At 42.6% G+C, this 23,894-nt stretch overlaps 1 protein-coding gene across 4 annotated transcripts; it reads right to left on the bottom strand.

The window, feature by feature from the left end:
- Window positions 1-309: 309 nt before the first annotated feature.
- On the bottom strand, window positions 310-21,377 carry LOC11175544 (uncharacterized). 4 transcript variants are annotated; one of them, XM_061646472.1, is made up of 8 exons: window positions 21,109-21,367; window positions 18,229-18,421; window positions 16,069-16,250; window positions 7,948-8,064; window positions 7,348-7,842; window positions 7,103-7,181; window positions 1,999-2,066; window positions 310-1,583 (listed from the first exon to the last, which is right to left on the bottom strand). In XM_061646472.1, exons 1-8 carry the CDS (start codon window positions 21,118-21,120, stop codon window positions 1,035-1,037), a joined length of 1,695 nt encoding a protein of 564 aa, XP_061502456.1. In that variant the 5' UTR covers window positions 21,121-21,367; the 3' UTR covers window positions 310-1,034. The 4 variants fall into 4 exon arrangements, with proteins under 4 accessions (XP_061502456.1, XP_061502455.1, XP_061502457.1 ...); XM_061646471.1 differs by lacking the exon at window positions 21,109-21,367 and adding an exon at window positions 19,036-19,086; XM_061646473.1 differs by lacking the exons at window positions 7,948-8,064; window positions 21,109-21,367 and adding an exon at window positions 19,036-19,086.
- Window positions 21,378-23,894: the final 2,517 nt, after the last annotated feature.

The following is a 23,894-nucleotide window of genomic DNA, read 5'->3' as shown; positions in this document are numbered from 1 at the left end:
TATTCGAGACACGCTACTGCCTCCGGTCCGCATTAATAGCGTATATCGGGGAATACCTGTATATGGTATATGGTATATGGGTCCAATAAACTCCGTGGTAAACCAAAAACTCAGTGGTAAATTGTGATGATTGTTGAATTACCTACGGTTATTACGATAGATAAGAAGAATCGAAGCTTTGGGATCAAATTATTGAACTCATTGTAATCATTATTTTTGCACTCATCGGATTGCATATTCTGCTATTTTTGATTAAAACGAGGCATCAATTTTATCCCGTGTGATACCCGAAACAAACGAAACGAAACATTTTAATCTTTATACAACCAATTTTATTGATACATTAAATATTTTAAAAATTAACATTACCATTACTACCCTTGGCGTTCAATGCATTTTAAACCCTCCAATTAAACAGAAAGATGATTGAATTATCTTCGTTTGATTGCCTGACAATGATACCAAACGAGGCCAATCAGTTACAAAACCAGATGAATTTGTTAGACATGTTTCATTCAAGCCTAATTCAACGGTGCTTCTCTGTTGCCTGTGCACCATCAATTCACCATGAGGAGAAACACTTTATCACAAAAGCCTCAAATTGAAATTAACACACACACAAAAAACACTCACACAGTAACCAACACACAATAACAACCGCCATAGAAACGGTACGACCCCAGAATTGCTGTTCACGGGGAATGCATTTAGCTCGTTGCAATCCGTTGGAACTTCAATCTCCCTGACGTGAGGTCACTCGCATGCATGTTCTACGTGTAATTGGTACCAATAAATACGGATGAAAGCTTGTCTGTAATCGAATCGTTCCTACCACCCTTAAATTTATCCGCTCGCGGCTACTCTACCTTTACTCTATCCCTTTTTTGTGCCACCAGGAAGTGACTATGCTTGCTTCGCTTTTTTTTCGAACCCTTCTCGTGGCGAACTCATCCGTGGATTAGAGTACCACAGGAAAGATGAGGATGCAACCATCTGCTATCTCTTTTCAACCGTGAGGAAATGAATGGGACCGATTAGTGCAACAGATAGATTGGACCACGGGCTCCAACTCCCGCCGAACCACTATTCTGCGCGTAGGTGAGTTTCCCCAATGCAGCTTGCGGTTGGAAAAGTGCCCCGGCAGCGACCGGATGGTGCTGTTGCGGAGCGTAACCATACGTGGCGTACTGCGATGGAACTGGATGGCTAAACTGACCGGCAGCCGAGTACACTAAGGGAGCCTTTTGGAGAGGGCTTGCTGCGGTTGAGTAAATCTGTACTCGTTGTTGTTGCTGGGCTTGCTGTTGCTGCTGTTGTTGCTGCTGCTGCAACTGATTTCGGTAAAAGACATTGGGCTGTGGTTGGAACGTTTGTTGTTGCTGCTGCTGCTGCTGTACGTTGGTTGAAGCTGCAGCGTTATAGTAGGAAGGTGGCGTCTGAAGTATACTCTGTGGTACAGGCTTCAGATGAGCCGCCACAGAGATGGAAGCTGCGTGTGAAGGTTGCGTGAAGGCGGTGTAGCTAATACCGTTGCCATGGTGTTGGGTCGTGGTGGTCGTTGTAACGGGGACCAATGGCTTAAGCTGCAATTGAACATGGTCAAAACGATTGATGAGCGTACACTTGAGCTAATGTATTATTCCCTGCGTTGACATTTCATCAGCTTTGTATGAGTGCAGTTTAAATAAATTTTACTAATTGAGTGGTGGATAAGTTATTATTGTGTGTTATTAATATTTATTAGGAACAAATTGGGCAAGGTGGTATGCGTCGTATGTAGAATTACTTATGCAAGTCGATATAGATATATAAATTGCAGTATGAAACATCTAATGCATTGATCTTTATGCCGGTCTTAAAATATATATTACGCATGAATAGAAACGAACCCAATGCTTTTAATGCCCATTTAAGTTTTGGTTGCATGTAATGGTAGTCTGAAAATCTGTCGATAACGACCTTAAACCCCTATTACCGTTCCTAGCATAAATTACTTACATGAACAGGAGTAGCCACGGTAGGAAGAAGCTGCTTTCCAGCACCGCCTGCACCATGTTGATGGAAAGCTGAAACAAGAATTTGCTGAGATTGAGTAAGGGAAGCGAGGGAAGCGTCTGATAAGAATTAAAAATAATAACAAAATATCCGGATTACGGGATTGCATAGTGATTGTAGCACGATGGCGGCAGAACAATCCCACCCATACTAAAGGGGTCGTTTACGGACGCGGTAATTGGAGACCCAATGCAAAACTCTCAACGTCAGTAACGACTTGCCAGTTCCCCGGCACCCGGAGTTGGCGATATCTTCCGATGAAGGCGGGAAAATGAATGAGCTTTCGAACACTAGGAAAGCTTGTGCCCGGTGGATTATCTCGAGCGATGATTAATTGCCCCGGTCTTGTTGCAAAGTGCTGTTTCATTTACATAAAACTCATCATCAGCAATCCAGGGATAAGGGTTTCAGCTTCTCCTGTTCAGTACGGATAGTGCCGAAGAAAACCTTGGCTGCGGATGTAAGCGCTCCTGATGGTGAAGAAATCTGAAACATCCGATTCATTCACATTCCAAGACAGCCGGGGCCCTAGCTGGCCTCCGATAAGAACTGGGCATACACCGCAGTAATCCTTTGCCGGTCTTGCATTCCTGCGCCGGTACAAATTGCTAACGCTGGCTGCCTAATGGATGCTTGGGTATCTCTAAATAGAATTGGTTTGCGCTTGGAAGATTATTCATTTGTATCATTTGAATTAACATCCTGCATTCGCATTGAAGCTTTTCATCGAAAACGCTTTGCTTTGCTTTAAAGCCTAGAAACGATTACCATTCACAGTTTCGCACATTTGTGTGCACGATTTAATTACCAATACGACCTCCACTAGTTTCTCGCTACGATAAAGTCGTAAATGTCAGTAGGGACTTTAATCTATCCCTGTTTCGCCTGTACTTTAAACGTTTCGCATAAATAATTGAAACGAACGCAAAATCATGATCGTACCGCAAAATGTTTCCTCTTAATCACAGCAATGTAACGAATTATGTGCCTTTCCCAGAAACAACTTTGTAAGCCAGTCGAGTAGAGTTGGGTAGAATGCTGAGTGTGCAGCGATCCATAAAATGCCCTAACAATGTTTGGGTCCTGGGGCAGCAGAGGAAATAAGAAATGGAAACAAGTTTCAAATTGGTGCCAAACACGCCAACATTTCTTGTTCCACTGTTTCGCCGACTTCATTGATGGATTGCGACCAATGAAATGGCAATAATGAAACATAAGTGGGACCATTTCCCTGTGTACCAGAATGGGTTTGTTTTTCATTCCGACTCGGTAACAGTCCCCTATTCTGCTACTATTCAATATTGTTTGTTTCTGTCCAACTTACACAACGCACTTTGATTAATAGCTTAATTTGAAGGAAGAAAAAACTTCAAGCGATGTGTGTCGGAAGAAACGCTACATAAGTTTGATATGGTGCTTGGTATGTTTATGCTTATTTTGTCATTTGTTTGGAACTATTCATTTTGTTTGGTTTTAGTTTTTTCGAAACTTAATTTTTTGTTTTCATTGCAAATGCATATAATGCTTCAATCCAAACTCAGAAACATTAGCAAAAGGGTTTTCCACACTCAAACCATCCTTGCATATTGTCTCGTGGAGCATCGTAACACATCCATTTTTAAACAAGTCTGGAATACTATATCGACTACAGTAAAATCAAGCTGCATTAAAATACGTAGTTTTTGCTTTTAAAAACACAACGTATACAGAATTGAATACACGATCAAATTGATATTCAAATTGTTGTTCCTTTTTATTTTACAACATTTAAGAAGTTCTGGAAACCATGATTCGAAACATAACATATATAAAACACATTTAGTCCCAAATATCTGGATATCTTTTGTTAAAACATGTACTGTTTAAAAAGATTTAGCTATTTAACGAGAACCTTCTTATTTCTATCGATTTCACGTCTAGAAATGAAGGAAAAGAGAAAACTAAAACGCTCAGAAACGCCTGTCTGTCCTAATTTTTCGATGTTCCCTGTCATGGATTCATGTCTTTCAAAAGCATCGATTTTTGCGATGTATGTTGCATCTCAATCATGTTCCTCTGCATGTTTCAGCATTCCTTTCTACTGGACCTGACATAAATAAAAAAAAAGTTTCCCTCCCCGTTTTCTTGAATTATCCTACACTCTCACACATGCCATTCTTGCTATCTAGCCGGTATATCATTTGACAATAGTTTTCACCCAAAAAAGAGACAGCCATCATAGCTCGTCGGTGCGAGAGCAGACCCTTGTGTGTGGTAGCAAACATTTTGCATTGCAATAGTCCTGCACCAATCCACACCACCGAAATGGGGGTAAAATGCCTGTTTGCTGTTATCCTACCATCAACCCGTAACCGCAGACGGTAGGAAGCAGAACACAAATGCAAAGAAATTCCCCAAAACAGCACAGAAAACTTCTTCACAAAAATCTAAACGGCAATGGCCAAAAGGAAAGTGGGCCAAACTTAGCACAAAAGCGAAGGTATTGTGCTGGGGCGTGAATGTGTTGAGCTAAATGGGCGAATGTCGTTCCCGGTCTTTGGTGCCCATACACGCCATACAGCCCAAAAAGCACTGCCCTGCCTCTGATTTGGGAACGGGCCTGAAGATGGCAGATAATGCTGATTGCATCATCATCCCTTTCGTCAAACCACCCTCCCGTCGACGGTTGCCGGCTGTCGAACAATTTGGCCCAGATCGCCCAGGGAACGGGAACGGTTTCACTATCACGAAATATTGGCGAACAGAGTCCTTTCGGGATGCAACCGACAGGATGAGATGGTATGGGACGTCCCACCGCTTGCTTTATGGTGCCCACATTCCATTCGATTTACCACGTTCCTTTTATCGCACATCAGACGGCAAGGACGAAACAAGGACAATGCCAACCGGGCGAAAAGACGCTACCGAAAAAGCTACCGAGCGTCAGCTGCAAGTGAGTGACAAGTGCTTGCGGTGCATTAGCTGAACTGTAAGAACCGGTGCACCGTGACCCGTTGTTCGGTGTTCCGTGTTTGCAACGAAGAATGCATCGCGAACTCAAAAATATCACATTACGAATCAAACCTTCAGGGCGAAGCGGTTACAAGGACATGTGGTAAGTTGTGTACCTCCTGCACTTGCTGGATCTCTTACTGGATATACTGGATGCACGGTGAAAAAGCGAGCACAACTCCGACCTTGACGGGTGGCTGAAAGTTAAACGACTACGAAGCAATGGAAAGCAATGGAAGGAATAAATGTGGACATCGCTGAGATCCGGATTAGTTCAGATTCCTTCTGTGTGTGTGATTCTCGCCGGAGGACGATGACGATGACGACGGCGATGGCGCGGACGACGGAGAGCCGTTTGGCTGTACGGACTTTGGTTTACGGTTTCCATCGCCGTGCGCCGCCGGACCATGCTGGTCACCAGCATCCTGACGACCGTGTCGATAATAGCCGTTGTACTTGCCCTCGTAGTACTTGCCCTTAAGTTTCTTGTCCGACTCGCCCGGGGGGTGAATGAGCTGTATGCGGTCAGTGTTGGTGTTGGGGTCCGGTTTGGACCGTGGCTTAGCCGGTGCTCCACTTGCACCAGATGCCTTTAACAGGGTTCGTGCCACGTCGTACGCACGCCACATGTTGTAGAGGTTCCGGTTAAAGGCACTCGGCTGGGCCGATTTCTTGCCATCTTTTTCGCACGGTTCGTCCCGTGCCGGATTTCGATCGCCAGTGTCGGTGGACTCGTCACGATAAAGCACACCATCCTCGTTGTTGCCATCGTTACTACCGTTGTCGTCATCGTCATCGTACTCAGTGATCGGTCGAATGTCACCGGGAATGGGCCTAGTGGATTGACGGCGGGGAGTAGTTAGAAACTGGGGCGTGGTAGGATTAACCAGGTTTGTTAGTGTATCCGGATCACCTGCATGGTGGGTAAAGAGAAGGAAGGGGAAGACACAGGAAGAAAACGGCTCCGTTAAAGACCTTCATTCGGACCAGACCGCCAGTGCTGGTGTCGGTTTCGTGCCCGGATCGGATGATTGAAGCCAACACCGGATGAGATGAAGTCAAGCGGGAATTGAAAGTGCACTGGCGGGCTGGGCCCAGAACTGAATGTGAGTCATGCGGGAGCGACAAATGGGTGGTTGGATGAAGAACGCTTGGATAGTTGTAAGAGTGGAAAAAGTTTTACAAACTATCGCTTGTTTTCGGTAACAGCGGATATAGGAACGAGTTGAATTGTTTATTTTAAAGTTGTTTTTTTTCTTCAAAACCATATGCAACTTGTTTACACTGTTCCAAGCAAACATATTTATTGCTGAGATTCACCAATCTGCCTACATGGTCATGTCAGACTCTTCAGGATTGATAGACTTATTTTATCATGAAGTTAGATCGGCATTTCTTGCTTCGGATGGATGCTCTGAATGACATTTACACGACAAGGTCGCACCACGTTGCTTCACCGATATATTTTGTCAAAGTTGCAGGTGTAAGTTGAGTGACTGTAAAAAATACAACTCAACTTTTAAAACATTGTAAACATCTAAAACCATCGAAATTTTGGGCTTTACAAACCTAATTGGGCTTTACTTTACTTTATTTAACTGTCCCAATTGGTAGTTCATCCAATTCTGAGCGACATTTTCCAACGATTCCTACTTCACATATGAAATACACAAGAAGATAATCTTTTAATTCTCACGCATTAAGCGTCTAACCCGGCACACTATGTCCCACAGATTGTTATGTGGATTGAAAATCCAGGAACAGGAAAAAGTAAACATGAACCTTCCTTCGTCCCACAGTACAGGCAAACTGAATAGAATCAGAAATTGATACAATAACAGCAGGCCGCTCCCCACTAAATTTATTCAACCAATAATGCAACGCAGCATGATCGTACATTTTCCCAAATCTCCATAACCGTTGACCGGTCGGCACCGGTGTCCGGCAACGCTCGGTGATGAGAGTAATGAATGGTCTAACGATTGACTGTGCCATCCCGGAAGAATCGGTCCCGGGGCTGGGTGCAGCAGAATTTCTAAAGCGTTCAAAGACTTACCATAGCTGGGAACGGTAGAGTAGATCTGATTTTGCTGTAGTCCTCCCGCACCATAGTAGGACTGTGCCGCCAGTGGATACTATGGAAGGACAAAGCAGGGGTAGCAAAAGGAAAAGAGGAAATTAGGCAACATAGTATATGAGCGTATTTCCATAAATTGCTTCCGATATTAAATGCAATCCCCGGGAGAGTAGTGACCCACCCATCCCCACGACGGGTGGTTATGATTATGCGAAGCATCTTACCTTCGTCAGCTGGCCCTGGGCAGCGTAGACCTGCTGTGCCTGGTGTACCTGATTGATGGTGGCAATCGGGGCCTGATGGACGATCGGAACTGCCGGCTGTCCTCCGGCTTGGTTCGCCTGGTAGTGAATGGCTTGGGTGTGGGTCAGGGGCAGCTGCTGTTGCTGTTGGTAATTGTGCTGGCCAGCATGGACGACCGATGCTGGCACGGTGAAATGAATGGCAGCCGGATGGTGTGCGTAAATGGGCTGCTGATGAGCGTACGCCGTATGCTGTTGTTGCTGATGTTGCTGCTGCTGATGCTGTTGCTGTTGCTGCTGCGGGTGGTGTTGATGAGCAATCTCGTGGACGGTAGCCACCGGATGGTCGTGAAGTTGATGCGCGGCAAAGATTGTAGTGCCGGTCGGCTGCAACGTACCGGGGCTGGGCTGGTTATGATGGTACACCTGATACTGGGGGTAGTGTGCGTACGAAAGCTGCGGCACTGCGTAGTTGTACTGGTTGGAGGTTTTGTGAGGATAAAGAAACAATCAAAACTAAAATGAATTCTACTAATCCTGCTTCTAGAAGAGCGAAAGCTACCACAGCGCTCCACAAACTACCTTCGTCACAACCGAGCTAACGGGCTGAAGATGTAGATGTGAGCCCTCCGAGACGGTTGCCAACTTGAGTGTTGTCGTCGATGCGGGCGCCACGTAATTCACCTTGTGTATCACGTGCTGTAAAATAGTCGTTTGCACACAATTTACAAAAACGCCTGTTACGTTTCCCTAGCACGTGATATCCTGCTCCATTCAAGCGATTTAAAATAAAGTCATCCATCCCACGTGAACGGTTCTTGCATGGTTTCGTGCTCGGTTGGCTTGCGTAATAGCGGTGGCAAGCTTGAAGCTTTCTCGACAACGTCCAACATTTTCGTCTTTGTTCATCGCTCGTCGGTACATTTAAAGCTAAAGCTAGGTAAATCAATGCAAATAAGCGAGCGTTACTTGACTTGCCTTGAAAAGCAGTGACACGATACATAACCGTGTGACGCCTTGGCGGACTAGGGTGAAAACAACGAAGCATACATGCGATCACGCAAATGGATACGTTCCGTTACAATCGCTTAATAAATGTGCTGCGGTGCATTAGTTAGTCCATGAAAACGTGGCCGAACGAGTTATAATAATGTGCGTGTCTCAGAAACAGAGCAACTAAGAAATATCTGCAACGAACTTTGAATTGAAATATTCAATTTGTTTAGCATTCTAATGTTATAGCTATGTTCCAAGAAATTACACAAATAGAACAAGCATTTTCTTTGAAAAGTGTTAGTTTGATAAAACGAAAATGGTATTGTGGAGACATAACACAAGCTATAGGCACGAAAGTTCCTCGAAATCTTTCTTTGTTTGATTAACTCTTCCCCTCCCTGGCGTTGATTGCCATGCAATCGGTATAAACATTGTCTCGATAAACATTCCAGATAAATCGATTCAATATCAGTGTACATTGAGAATGAGATCTTATCGTGCAACGACTGCTCATGTTTACGGATCCAGAAAAGAATCGTGTACTTTTGCTAGCAACATGTCAAACTATTTAACTTGTTTGTTTATTTTTGTGTTGTGTTTTTTTTTTGTGAAGCGATACAGAGTTGCGACATGGTTCGATAGTGAAAAATAGGATTACGATTAATTTCTTTCAATCAATCTGAACAAGTATCGTATTATTATATTTCTGAAACGATTTTAAACATTGTTGTAAACAGTGCTTTGTTAAGAAGTAGTCTTTTTCAATTATATAAAACATCTTTCACAGGCGCATCTTCACTAGCAACACACTTAACAGAGGCATTTGCTTGACGATTCTGTTCTCTCGTAAACGTAACATTTATATTGAACAAAAAAAAAAGGATTGTGAAACTGAATAGAGAACAAAAACTTCTGCCCAAAATCAAGACCAACATCATCAGCAACTCGTTTATACAAGCGCCCATCGTGATCGGAGAGCTTCCATTGGAACGAAAGAAACTCAAAACGTGTGGACGAAACGAATCGTGCAAGATGCTTCGCTGTGTCTTCTCACCGTTGGAGCATCGGTTGAAGGTGAATAGAAAAACAGAAAAAACAGCGTATAAAATAGCAGCTTCAAATTGTCACCTTGCTGCACCTGTTCGGATTTCCAGTTCGCTTTACATCGTGCTCGAGCTTATCACAGCGGCACGACTCATCCAGAGCAGAACAGAAGAGGTTCATTTTGGGGATGTTCACTTCATACATTTTTACTGCTTCATTTTCCCCAACAGATTGCTTAAACGAACTGTTGGAACGAGGGTTTTTTTTCGCTCGGCTTAACTTACCGGCGTTCCATTACATTATGCGAAATATGTTGCGCTCATTTTGGAAGGTCAAACTGCACCGAATGGTAAAGTATCGAGAGAATTGCATCCAATCAAACTCAGCCACAAAGCACTGGCACACACACACAAACACATGCACACACAATGAGACCATAGTAATGCTTGAAACTTAATTAAACGATTCAGCGCAAACTGCTTCAGAAGAACGATGCCAGTGAGGTTTGTAAATCGAAATGTTCATCCTTCCACATTATGTCACTCTTTGGTTAATTTTTCCATTTATGTTGTAGGTTTTCATGTTTAAAGCATCTCCAGTGTCGCAGAAACTCACAAAACAACGAGCACGCGGGGAGCTTTCGGGAGGAAAAGTTTTAATTTGTCCTTTCATGCGAAATATAATTTGATTGCCGCCAATTCCCGGCCACTGGGCCAATGCTTTTGCTCATTTCAAGCTAGCCTTTCTCGGGAAAAAGCGAAGCTACCGCTTCTCGGGAAGGGTAGGAGCTACACAGAGAGAGAGAGAGAGAGAGAGAGAGAGAGAGAGAAAGAGAGGGAGATAGAAGGAAAGAAAGGACAGGACGCGAAAGGTTCCGCACATTAGCAACGCTTACCACAGTGACGGTAAATGAGTTGCAAAAATAGGACCAGAACACTTTTCACCCGCTTATGGGTTACAACTTTTCCGAACGAATCGTTCGATATCCTTCACGGTGTGTGGTGGTGAGTTTTATTTTTTCGCACCATTACGCCACTTTATGTTCGCTGATGAGTAGGATAACGCGATGTTTTTCCAGCTGCACCTTATCGTCCTCAACCCGGGGCTTTTGGGCCTGTTGCTTAACGGAAGTTAATGAAGCTTCGAATAATTTCCATCCATACATTCCACGTAAACACGCATACACACACGCACCCACCTAGGCTCTTCCGGTGGAAAGGTTTGGGATGCGGTCGTGGCCGGGAAAATACAAGCCGAAATTTGCACGACGCGTGTGTCTACCTTATCGGTCCATAAAAGCCAGCCGAGCTAAAAATATACAATAGAAGCGAAAAGGAAGCGATGCTCCCGAAAATCGTTGCCAAACAAAAACCGCCGACGGGTATCACCGGGCGGTTAGAGCAACAGGAGCTTACATAACGAATTTATCACCCAACCACACCACCCCAACCCACCCGGAAATCCCTTTCCCGAAGCAACCCGATGCCGATTGGACGAACTTTCAACTTTCCGCCCACTGGCCGGGCAATATTAAATCGGCTGCCAGCTGAAGAAAATTGTCACCGTTGACATTACTATTGCCATTATTATTTTAACCCAAAACCGAGCACGGCGGCCCGATCGCAATCCTTTCCAATTTCCATTCCGATCCGGAGGACGACCGAGTGGGACGCAATTTAATAAACGGAACACAAAACTTTTCCCCGCGAATCATTGGTCTGTAATTTCAATAGAATCCTTTTTTCTTCTCCTGCTTCGATCACGGCCCTGCGGTGTCCCTGGTGTTGTTTATTGTTCCGAACCGAACGACGATTTCGTAGGGCGCCCCAAATGGGTTGGGACATTTTGCAAAATTTTCATTATAAATGCCATTTCGCGGACGAATTTATGGACGAAAAATCCTCACTTTTCAATGCGGATTGTAATCCGAGATGGTAGGAGATGATCCCGGGTTGATGATATTTGGCTAACTGGATGAAATTAGAGGACATTTTTGTTCTTCAGATGGAAATGGGCCCATCTTTTGTTAGGGCGACAGGGTCATGGAAGAACGTATTAAAAACATCTGATAAATTCCTAGTATACGATGGTATGAAATATTTTAAAAATACTTCTTTTTTTTATTAAAAAATATTGATATTTGTTTGCCAGTAAAAACATTGAGATATGATAAACAAAAATTACAAAAAAAAATCTTTAAATGGTAATGGAAAAACCACCAAACCACTCATTCTTAATTTATGAACAATTTGCTCAATGAATTTCGCCTTGCCCCACGTTGTAGTCGTATTAGCTTCCTGTCCCCGGTTGTAATTATCTGTTTGGCCAAAGGAAGCGGTAAGTTAATACACGCGATAGAGTGTGACGGCCAGGGAAACCGACGAAACACCAACACTTTGCACACCCATGATCTGATTACAAGCCTCCAGCCAGCAACCTACCTCTGCCAAGCCCATCCCACCACTAACCATTTTACCGGTTGCCTTGGCGTACATAATTGTTGCACTTGCGATGCGTGTGATGCGAAATTAGATGCATGCAAAACATCACCTTGCGCTAGCCGCCCTTACACCATTAGCGCTTCCGTAATGAAACCGGTCCGTGTGCAGGGCTGCACGATGCTTCTCCAGCTTCTTTACAAAAAGCGCTCTCCCCCCGGGGCCACACCGTTCGGTGGCTTTGTTTACTTGCTGCCCGCTCTGCTGGGCATAGGCATAGATTATTTCATCACCAGCAAGCCGGTTCCGGCGGTAGAGGTGTTTTTGCTCGCGAACGGTGAGTGAATGCGGCAACAGAAAGACTCTACCGTTCGCCCTATGGACAGGTTAGAGGCGAAGGAACTAAAAATTAACTACACTTTGTCGTGCGGAATGGTGCGGAAGTTCCGGGAATAAACATACACAAGGTATGATGATTTGGTGTTTCCTGTTGATTTAATAATGAAATTAACTCAGAAGTGTTTGCTCAATTTGTACGCCAATAGAGAGACACTGTCAAGTGGAATAAATCTGAGTATAAGTCTAAAAATCTATACAGTGAATCACTAAAGTTACAAATTATTGTTACAACACAATTTCATCCAACGGGTGTAGAGCCGATTTAAATAATTAACTAGTTCGGGCAAATTTGGGGCCGGTCTGGTGGTACAGTCATCAACTCATACGACTTTAACAAACATGCCCGTCATGGGTTCAATCCCCGAATAATACCATGCCCCCCCATACGTAGGACTGACTATCCTGCTATGGTAACAATAAGTCACTGAAAGCCAAGCTCACTTCACCAGTGGGTACAGGCAGGCCTGACCGACAACGGTTGTTGTGCCAAAAAAGAAGAAGTCCGGGCAAAGAAGAGCATTTTGTTTTGCACATGAACGAGCCGTTAATTAAACGAAAATTGTCAGAACTCAATTGTTTAATAAAATGATTACAATTCTCAGTGAGAATTACAATCATCGCTTTTTGCTGAAATATTTGACAAGAAAATTCTGTTGTCGGTAAGACAATCGTAAATTATTTACACCGATGATCAAAGTTGTGTGACTTGTTGTAATATGAAAATGTGATACAGTTTTATCTTAACTTTTTCTCTACTAGCACCATTTGAATGTGGTATTTATTTGAGTGGTGCCGGTCGAAGCGAAACAATGCACAACACACATTACCATTTTTCAGTTTCAGTACATTTCTGTTAAGCTAATGAGTGTCGTAAACGAGCACCCCCTCAATTCCTCGTAAACGACAAACATTAGCACCCGGAAGTAAATAATGGCTGCCCGGTTTACTTGCGTTGCCAACCGCACAAACCCAATAAAACGCGTTCTTCACGTGGAAAATCTTGTTAAAAAGTTTAGCTGACAACTTTTCCATCGCTTCACACGCACTGCACGGGTGAAGCGTAAATCCTTTCGCAGCGCAGCAACCGGTAGCCATCCATCCATCAAACAATCGCACGGAAGCCTGCCATCGCACACACCGGTTGCTTCGGTTGCTGGGAAGTGAAAATTGGCTGCGAAGATGACGTCTTTTCACGCGAGAAAACATGACACTGCGCTCCCGAAGCCGTGACATTTGCGATCTCATTAAAGTAAAACCGTTCGCATTTTGGAGCGCTCAGCTGCCAGAGTTGAGGGTTTTTTTATCGTTACACCACACACAGTCGATTTGGGAGGTTACGTTGGATGAGTGTAGTGTTGGTTGCTAACAGGCTCTCAAGAAAGTATGACACGTCTAGGGAATCCTTACCACGCACTGTACACGATTGTGCGTGAACAGCCGTGTGTTTTCCAGCTGTGTCCCTCGGGAGCAAAAAGAACGTTCGTTAATTATTTCGCCAAGTTTCATCCATAATGCACACACACACACTGGTCGCAGCGACTTGCCTAAGTCGTATCCTTAAGCGCCCTTACCTCACATTTCCAAACACATGTAACGAACCGTTCCCGATGGAAAAGCAATATGTAACCATCCGCAGGAAAAACCACATTTTCGCAACCCAAGCTCCATCTTCCACGAGGTGGTGTGTATATGTGTGTGTTTGAGGCAACACTCCTCATCACTTGGCAGTATCTTCCCCGCTGCTTGCTACACTTTGAAAACGCGACCCGCTCATTTGGGGATGCTTCGCCCTGACGATGGAGTTGTTCGGTTTCGGGGAAAAGTTGACAGCACTGTTGCGTAATAATTGATGACATTTAAATTGATTTCTTATTTTCTTCACGTTTCCCAGAGGAAGTATGTCGGGTTCGGTCGACGACAAACGCCACCATTAATGAACGCAAAGTACCGAGCAACCTGCCAAACCGGGCACACGTCGGTCCCACCATACAGGGCGAGAGATTGATTGAGCAAGTTTGAAGGTGACGGTGAAACTGATGTGATAATTCTGCAAAGTGGTTCCGCGGATTTGCAACCCCGTGTGACTTACTTAAGATACTTGATGGAAGTTTAAAATGTGTGTGTTTCTGTGTGGAAGGAAGTTGACTGGAATGAGTCACAAAACAAACACTATTCGACAAATGAAATGGGTTCGAGGAGACAGTATTTACAGTTCGGATAACTTTAAACACGGAATTTGCTGCAAAACTGATTGGTAGCGTTTCGTTGCTATTACGATGCATTTTTTTGGCGAACAAAGAATAATTTCAAACATTTTATCATGAAAAGGATTAAGGTAAACAAAACGTTTTATAGCCCCTGGAAGCTATTTTTATTACATTCTCAGTGCACTAATCTGCGAGGAGTCACATAATGAGGGCAGATGATGGAACCAATGAATCACGTGAAGCGAGCCATGGCTAAACGCTATTTAATCCATTTATGATGTATTTCATTGGAGTGAATTGAAACTATTCGTTAAAGATATTCTCGAAAGAACACGGACAATAATGATCACCCTGTTAATCGTAAAATATTCTTTTAAACAACTGATAACAACACCTTACCTAAAACCATGAGTGTTAAATTTCAATGCACAGACACAGCGCCAAGTCAGTACAGCACGGTGACACCTTCCGATTCCCAGTATAAATATTTCCTCCATATCATATTGCCTTCATTATTCATTGCTCAACAGGGCTTTTGGATATATGATGTCCCAAACCGTGGTACATAGCTCTCTTTTCACTCGTTCGATCGCGTCGTGCTATATACGCGGGTTCAAATTTATGCTTCAAGCAACCCACGCAATCGATGGCCTCTGGAGCTTTTGGCAAACCTGGCGATACGCGGAGCAGATAATACCAACGCATGTTTTATTTCTCCATTAACAAGGGTTAGCTACACATACACTGATTGCTTGTAAATATTTATATACATACAAGCAACACGTACGTTCAATTTGGCAAAGGTTCCGAAAGCTTTTTGTTGCTAACTTTATCAGCTTCGCACCAAGAGTGTTCGTTGCTGATTGGGATACATTTTTGTTTGTTTTGTTTGTCAAAACTTTTCCGAGCCTTCTAGCTGCAAAAGAGCCTATATCACACACCTTTACTTTTGCTCATATGCATAATTGGTTGAGGTAGGAAAAAAAGAAACAAACTCTCGAAAAAGAAATGCTCTATTCCGCTGCGATACCTTTGCCATGAATAATAATAGCTTCATTAAATTGATCCAGTTTTAGATACCTTAAAAAACCCACATTTTGCACAGTTTTGTTTTGCTTCTTAAAAATGAAGCACGCTTTATCAGAAATGTTGGACTAAACCCGGAGTCATTTTGTTTTTTTTTTTGTTTTGAATAAATGACCTGGAATTACTTTACAGGAAATGATGTTTTTATCAACAATGTTTTTTACATTGGTTGATTTATGCTCTATATTTCTCGCCTGCACTCGTATCGCATGTAAGCGGCCAGGTTGTCCTGGCATAAGCTCTTATTGTTCTCAAGTGCCGTAGGGCTTATCAGCAGAAAATAGCTATCAGCTAAAAGCTCCATCCGCAAGCCCCTTGAGTTATTGTTTTCCCATTGTGATGCGCGCCCTTTTCGTGCGTCTCTGCCCGTCAGCAACCGTAGCATTTGTGCATGTGCAGCTCAACATCAACAATGCGGATGGAATAATCCACTTGCCACCGTCAGTGCAACCCAGCAACGTAATATACTACCTGTCGGCGGTTACCAACGCGTCCATTTTTCACGTCCGAGTACGCCAACGTCACCAACTCACCTGGTGTCCTGTCGCTATGCTGGGTGTTTGCAGGATGTGTCCGGCACTGGATACCGCATGCCCGTACCCGAACGGAACAGCCCCGATAGCTGCGTGCGTACTGTGGCCAGAAATGGGTGCAGCCACGACTGTCGCCCCAGTAACGTGATGATTTATGTAAGCCGTATGCTGCGTCGGTGTGCCTAGAAGGTGGAGGATGTGCATGGGTTAGGTTAATTCCACTTTAAACCATCATATCTGTAAACATCAAATAATTCCATGCACGAATTTGCCAGCCAAATATGCCATCATTCGTTCATGGATGAAAAACTATTCTTTGGCTGTTCCGTGTTTACGACTTCTCGCGAGAAGGATAATGTACCTTCAATTCAACAATAGAAATGTGAAATGAGCCGAATGGACTCGCATATGAATGCAGCAAGGTTAATCTGTAATCGGTCAAGGAAAATGCTGCTGAATGACTTGTGGTGACCCTTCGTGGTAGCGAAGCTGTTGTAATCCGATTAGCGAGAAAATTAAGCATTCATTTTCCGTCATGCCTGAAACGATTGAGTCTATTAACTACAATCGGCCAGCAATCTTTACTTTCTCTTCTAAGAAACGTATAGGACCAAAGACCGTTTTGGAATCTATTGATCACATTCTACCGGGGTCATGTGTTCAGTCATGCGTTCAAACATTCATCAAGCATTCCACGCGTGTACACGCGTGAGTAGCCAAATTGAATATCTCATCGAAACATGCAACGATGCGTTAGCGAAGATGCATGTGAAGTCTGAATTCTTATTCTGCAATCATGGATGGTGTGAATGAATGACTGAAATGAACTTCGACAGTAAGCTAAACATTTCATACAGCTTTCAGTTTTGAAAGTTTCAAAATCGACCTACGAAAAATTCGTTTTGAAGAAAATTTAACTTATCTCATATCAAAGTCAAAGATGTAGGTTGTATAGTTTTATTTCTAATCGGTAATCGATTTGTCCCTGTAACACGATGTAGAAGAAAATTTTAAAAATTTCTAATTGTTTAAAGCAATAAGAAATTTCATAAAGTACATGTTCTGTATGTAAATTTTATCTGCACTTTGATTGCATAATTACTGTAACCAATTTATAAAAATAAATTATTATTGCATGTCCCACACCCTGCAAACAAAGTGAATTCACACATCGTGGGCTTGTAAAGTGGATTCAATTAATAGTGTTATGAAAGCATGTGCCTGTATTTTCATGCGAAATATGTTCTTATTTTTTGCATAAAGTGAATTCCTAATACCATGCATCATATCCCTCTTCTCAAGGCTTCAAATTGAAACCGTACCAATAAAATTCAATAAAACCAAAGCCGCACACCGGCAGATCATGCATTTCCCATCGTACTGGGCGCAACAGAAAAGCTTACATCCGTTGCATATTTTAAAATAAACCACACATACATACACAAACGAACATACATACCCTTCCGGCGGTACGATCAAAAGCTGCACTATGCAGTGCATGTAAGCATAGTCCTATCGCTACACCCTTGTAAATGGTTTTGCATCCCGGGAAACAGAACTCGTCCGCCTGACAGCTTTTCTTGGTGCAACAATTTCTCATGACCATACAGCAGGACAGAAAAGCTCACGATGAAAAATACATATCGCATGGAACCCCCTTCCCTAAGCTGCTACCCACGTTTCCGTGCTTTTTTATGGTTGCGTTTCTACCAGGACCGGAGCCCGTTTGCAAGGATCAGCTACCACCATTATAAGATGCAACTAACGACTTCAATCTGGGCACCTGTGCACAATCGTTCCTGCAGTCGGTTTCCGCTACAGCTAGCTGTCGGTTTTACATATAAATTCCAATAAAACATTCAAAACCGACGACGTGACGCTTGCACCTTCGACTATGTGACCCTCGCCGCGCGCAGACGGAGAGATCCGCCTGGGAAGGGGTGAGAAAACTATCATCAACAACACGGACGCGACGTGCCCGGATACGTTTCGCTAGCCTTGTTGATACTACCAAAACCCACTGCTGCCTTCGCTACCTACGGAACGATGTTGCTCTGACTGATTGTATCATTTGCCCAGCGAACGCGAGCATCGCTTGTGGTAAGCCTTCGCTGTTGCTTCTCATTTGCTTGCATAAGGACGCCCAGCCGTGGTACTTACCTACGACCACCGGTATGTCCGGGGCGCCTCTTTTGTTCTGCGACTTGTCCACGACACCGGCCACGTTTTTGCTGACATTTTCACCGACTGTCAGGGAATGGGATTGTTCCGGTTGCACTGATTGTTGGTTCGGCTGTGGCTGCCCATCTGCCCAACAACTGCTGGACAATAGTAGCAACAAGACTATGTTTTGCTGTTTGAAACAAGGGGAAAAACAGAAACTCAAAATGTTGTAGCGAATTAAAATGTACGGAAGGAATCATTTCATGAATAAACAATTTTCTCTTTGATTCTAGCATACAGGTTGTTTTTTTTTGTTTTTCGTAGAGTTTGATGCATGGACTGGACAAATAGAATTACAATTCCCTCGACTACCTTGTGAAACATAGAACCGGGCACACGTTGAAGCATAATTGTTTAACAAATATTCATATTACAACGAACCGGTCTTTTATGCAATCACGAATCTTAATTTTTATTGTAGCTGAACCGTTTACATTTCTATCAATTGATTCGTTTTGTTGAGATTGATCAATTGGAAAATCTAGATCTTACTATTCTAGAGTACCAATCTATGATTCTTTTCTGGCTAATAACCAAGGCTTGGTTTAGAATATTCAATTGTATCCATTAATTGTATTTTAATAAACCATTAAACGTGCATCCTTCTCATCCAGTGATCATGAAATGTGCGTTCTACGTGGCAACGTAATTGGCTTATTTTTATAATTTTTCCATATTTGGTTGTAAAATTAGCCGTACATAAGTGACGATCAAGCCAACAATCGCTTAACTTTTACAAATTACCCTGTTTTTAATACCGTTGTGCAACTCGCGGTTCATTGTGAAGTGATTAATTTGCATGTCGGTGATCGATTTCGTGCAGCTGCTTTTCCGCGGTCGAGCACCACACCCATTATTCAAAAATGCCGTAGAATTTCCAATGGCGGAAGTATCAATATGTTACGACCAATAATGAATAGTTGCCTTCCATTAATTGATCAGGCCTCGGAACAAAGCACAATACACCATTATTGTCATAAATCTGTAAATCTAAAAATACTTTTCAGAAAATTGTCTAAAATAGTTTGGCATAACTACTAACATACAGGGTTTTCCACTTCACTTTCGAATGTGCACCTAATTATTTATTGTCTCCAAGATGTGTTTCAACAGAAACCTGTAAAATCTGGAAAATCCTTGGGAAATTATAATACAATATATCCTGTATTGCAAAACATTCATTTCAAAATTAACCGGAAATTGGTACTCTGAAGGTCGCCGAACTAATCGAACTATAGTTTCTAGTTTTAATCAGTTTTACAAACTTGATGATTGGAACACATAGCAATTAAAAAACCTTTGTCAATGTCAATTAAGAAAGTAAGCAAAACGATCAATTATTAATGCCATGGCTCTGTCATGCATCTACTTTGCATCATAGCTGAATCGATTATTAATTTCATCACCATACTCTATTCATCAACTTCCACTTTTTCGCCTATTGTTTTCTCTATGCGCTAGAGAAGCCAATAAGAGATAATCAATTCCCATCACGATTTTAACTTTCCCCTCGACTTTCAGCACTGTAACAGCTCATCCTTGTTCTCGGAGCTACAATAACTTTCTTTTTTATTGACCAGTCTCGCCGTTCCCCCTTACAATTTGCGGCACGAATGCTCAAGCTTTAAATGGAAGGAATCACCATTTAATCCTATTTAGCGCACTTTCCACTTTGGCTGTATTGGCTTTCGTTTGGATTTTATTTTCCTTCACACTTTGGCCGCTCGCGGTCGTCTAGTGATGCAGCAGAAAAAAAATAACAACAGCTACAAAACATAAGGAAATCGGATCGCGTACGGAGCGTTGATGGTAAATCGCATTCGGAAACCATATTTTATAGTTAGGGCCATTATTTCTTCGTTTGATAAATCTTAATCCTTTCTGCTCACTGTAAAACTCATCCACTTCTACTGTCTCTACCTTTCGCATTCTCTCGAACACACATACACATCCATGCACGGATGCACCAATGTGTATAAAGGAAGGTTGGTGTTCGATGGTGCTACACCACCGGCACAATTGCTCCCTGGGTAGAGTCGCCTCGAAGAACAGTAACACCAGGCATAACGGGGCGGGAGATTGGCTGGTGGAGCACACTTTCGAGCATACAGTTTCATCTACACAGGAGTGTACCAAACGCAGCGATATTCTCGGCTAATCCGTACGAGTCGACATCGCAAGCCATCCAGCCGCAGCCAGTACCACCTCAACTGCCAAAGCTCTGAACTGAACCAGGGCAAACGAATCGGCGGAAGCGTCAACAACGTTCCAGGATCGTTGCTCGCGTGCAGAACCATAAGCTATGCCGTTCAGTCTGTCCGTCGGTGGTGGATAAGCTTTTTGAATGTGTGACGGATTTAACGGAAATCGGTAACAAGTGTTCCTTATTTTATCGTCCGATGAACGCTCGTACGCTGTGCCGGGAAGCAGATGCAACACCGTATGCATTGTGCACTGTGACAATCTGACACTTCATATTCACCAACGGACACAGCTGCTGCAAGCGACAATGTTGGGTGCTCATATTTTGCGTTCTTTCTGATTATTTCCTTCCTTTCAGACACTTTTCTTATCCAAGCGCACGATGGACAGCTGACGAGCTTTAACTATTTCAAACCCTTGATCACAGACCAGAACAGCAGTTGGAGTGATAGTTACATCGCCTTTTTATTATGTTCACATTGCAAATTTTAACTGTTCACAATGAAAAAGTTAATAAACTACGTACAACGACATTTGAATAATTGTCACTTTTGTATTATTTGCAATATTAAACTATTTCATTTTTTTTGAATGCAGATACGTATAATCACATACCATAAACTTCATATTTTTATCACAAGCTTCACGTACACGAACAACTAATGAATGGATTTTTTTTGTCACTCGCTTCACTAAAAACACCAATTCCAAAGAAACAAAACAACTCACTTGAACGCGTTTGCAGAAAAGATTCTTTCAATTAATTCAATTCGTTGCAAAACAACAGCCTAATGCTACCAAACAAACATATCCTAGGTTTATCCAACTAGCCGCGAGAGAGTAAACATTCAACTGAAAGTGAATTTACCGAACAATTCCGTTTTATATGGCTGTAATATTTTTAAATAGCATCAGCCCAGACCGGTGTTTGGGTGGGAAAGCAGTGGAATTTTCTTTTCCAATCCCTCTCTTTCCGTTATCGGATGCACTTCTACTCCGTCCAATGCAAGTAGCGTTGCAAGCTGCAAAGAGCGAAACATCATCACCACCACACGTGCAATATCTAACGCTGCGTTCATAATATCAGTAGGAGGTTTTTTTTTTTCTCTCTCTCTCTCTCTCTCTCTCTCTCTCTCTCTCTCTCTCTCTCTCCCTCTCTCTTCTGTCTAACAATTTTCCTCATACTAACTCCGTTTCAGTTCCACTTTTTGTCGTTCACCGCAACGGCCTTGGGTTGATCTGCTCTCCCCCTCCCCACTATGTGTGCAACGACTCCACCCTTAGGTATGAACAACACTTCGGCTCAAGAGAGGGGCAGCATAAGCCGGCACTAGCTAGCAAGCACTTACTCTTGACTGACTATCTGGCCGGTGCAATCGCTAGTGCACTCCAAGCATCCAGCCGCATGGTTAGCAGCTTAGCCTTGCGGTCAGTACTCGATTCATTGCAAATTAAAATTAAGCTTTATTAGCCGCGACTGTATCTCAGTGGCTGGGTGCATGTGGCTTGATGTGAAACGCTTGAAACACGCGGAAAACCAAGCCCTCACGAATGAATGGGTTATTTGGCGGTTGATTTGATGCTACGCTGGAATCTGTGCAACATCTCCTGCCAACACCGGGTAATCGCCGAAGCTTGTACCACACTGTGCAAACATAATTGAGCTCAAAGGTATCTACAAGAGAATTGCGAGAAGTAAGAAAAGTGTTACTTGGGCAAGAGAAAATAATGCCACTAAATATAACATTATGAAACAGATAGAGAGATGGCATGCAAAGTAAACAATAATTTAAGTTTAACTTTTATCTTTCTCCATCTCGCTCTCCCTTAACCTTATCACAAATATACAACTTATAGAGTTCATTATTTATTCATTGTTCATATCCTGAACATTAGAAAAACGTTTATAAACAAAATAATAAACGCGACGCAAATTACAGTAAGTCTAATTAAAATGTATGCACCGATGGTAGCTACAATGATAGGGTGGTAGTCATAAGTAATGGCCAAATTTGTACTATTATTTTATTGAATAATCTTTCTGTAGATTTTCTAGTGATCTGTACATAAGATTCGTTAACGATCTTTCAAAGAGGTTGTTTCGTGCATTGCCACTTTTCTTTTTGCCTTTCAAGAGAGAAATCAGTGTCATTTTTCTCATTAATATGATCAAGTTTAACAAAGTGGTTTCCTATACTTCGCTCATCTTTTGATTAACATCTGTGTGCCCGGTTGTTGATGTATCTCATCTGCAATTGCATCGTTAGCGCCGGATGCGGTAGTGTTTGTCGACTACATAATTACCACGTGATGCATGTGGTGCTTTAATTGCAATTATTTGTTGCATCATTATCAATGACATCGCTTGGAATAATCGGCCACAGGTAAATCATTGATTTTTTCAAACCTTGCTGAAGATGGTAATGATGGCGAATGGATAATATCATCAAACATTCATGAGCAAACGACCCATACTCTGCTATATTTGCTATAAATTTTTCGTCTAGTGTATCACAGAGGTTATATCACAGAGGCTTTTATATTGTTGAGTTATTCTGTAATTTACGATGCATATATTGTTGGGTAATTTTGAAAATGCTTGTTGAGGTAGTGTCTATAATTGTTCCCCTCCGTTCCATGTGCTTTATTGCTCAATTTGGTGTTATTACAGTAGAAATACGTTGGTGCGATCATATACCGTTCAAGCTTCTGTTCAGTGGTTGAAATTCTAATTCAATTTCAATTTCTCTCCTTCTTTGTTCAATATCTACTCATACATTAAATATGCTAGACCCCTTGTATATATTAAAATGAAAGTACTTGCAAAGCATAATTAATTGTTTTAATCTAACGTCCGCGTATGATAATTTATTTCTTTTGAAGGACTCTTGAATCAATGCCTCTTATTTAATATGTATGTTTATTGAAAATGATAATAATTGACTTAGGATATCCCGCACCAAATTGTTAATGGTCAGTGACGCAGCCTGTTGATTATTAATGATTTATACGCTCTGCAGCGATGATAAATGTCTCTTTTCTCACCGCCCAACGGTCAGCTCATTAACTGTATGCCACAGTCCTGCAGCGATTACCAGCCTGCCGCGAAAATATAACAATTTCACGTTCTGCTGTACAGGTATCCAAATGGACTACGTTTTGCATATGCAACCACACCATTTGCAGGCGAGATAGTGTGCATTAATCGGTTCCTATTCATTCCAGGTGCATAAATTACTGACCAATAAAGTAGGGCCCCGTGCAGTGCGATTCTCTTGCGCTACGATGAGAGTAAATATTTTCCATGCCAGCAGGAACGAGGTACGAGGCCAATGCTGTGGTACCAAAGAAGTTGCACCCCGAGTTCGAAGCAACCATGGAGCGACGAATCCACCAGGATT

The sequence above is a fragment of the Anopheles gambiae genome, chromosome 2, assembly GCF_943734735.2.
Source record: "Anopheles gambiae chromosome 2, idAnoGambNW_F1_1, whole genome shotgun sequence".
Lineage (NCBI taxonomy): Eukaryota > Metazoa > Arthropoda > Insecta > Diptera > Culicidae > Anopheles > Anopheles gambiae.
Note: the sequence above shows the minus strand (reverse complement) of the source record. Positions and strands in the feature narration are given on the sequence as shown.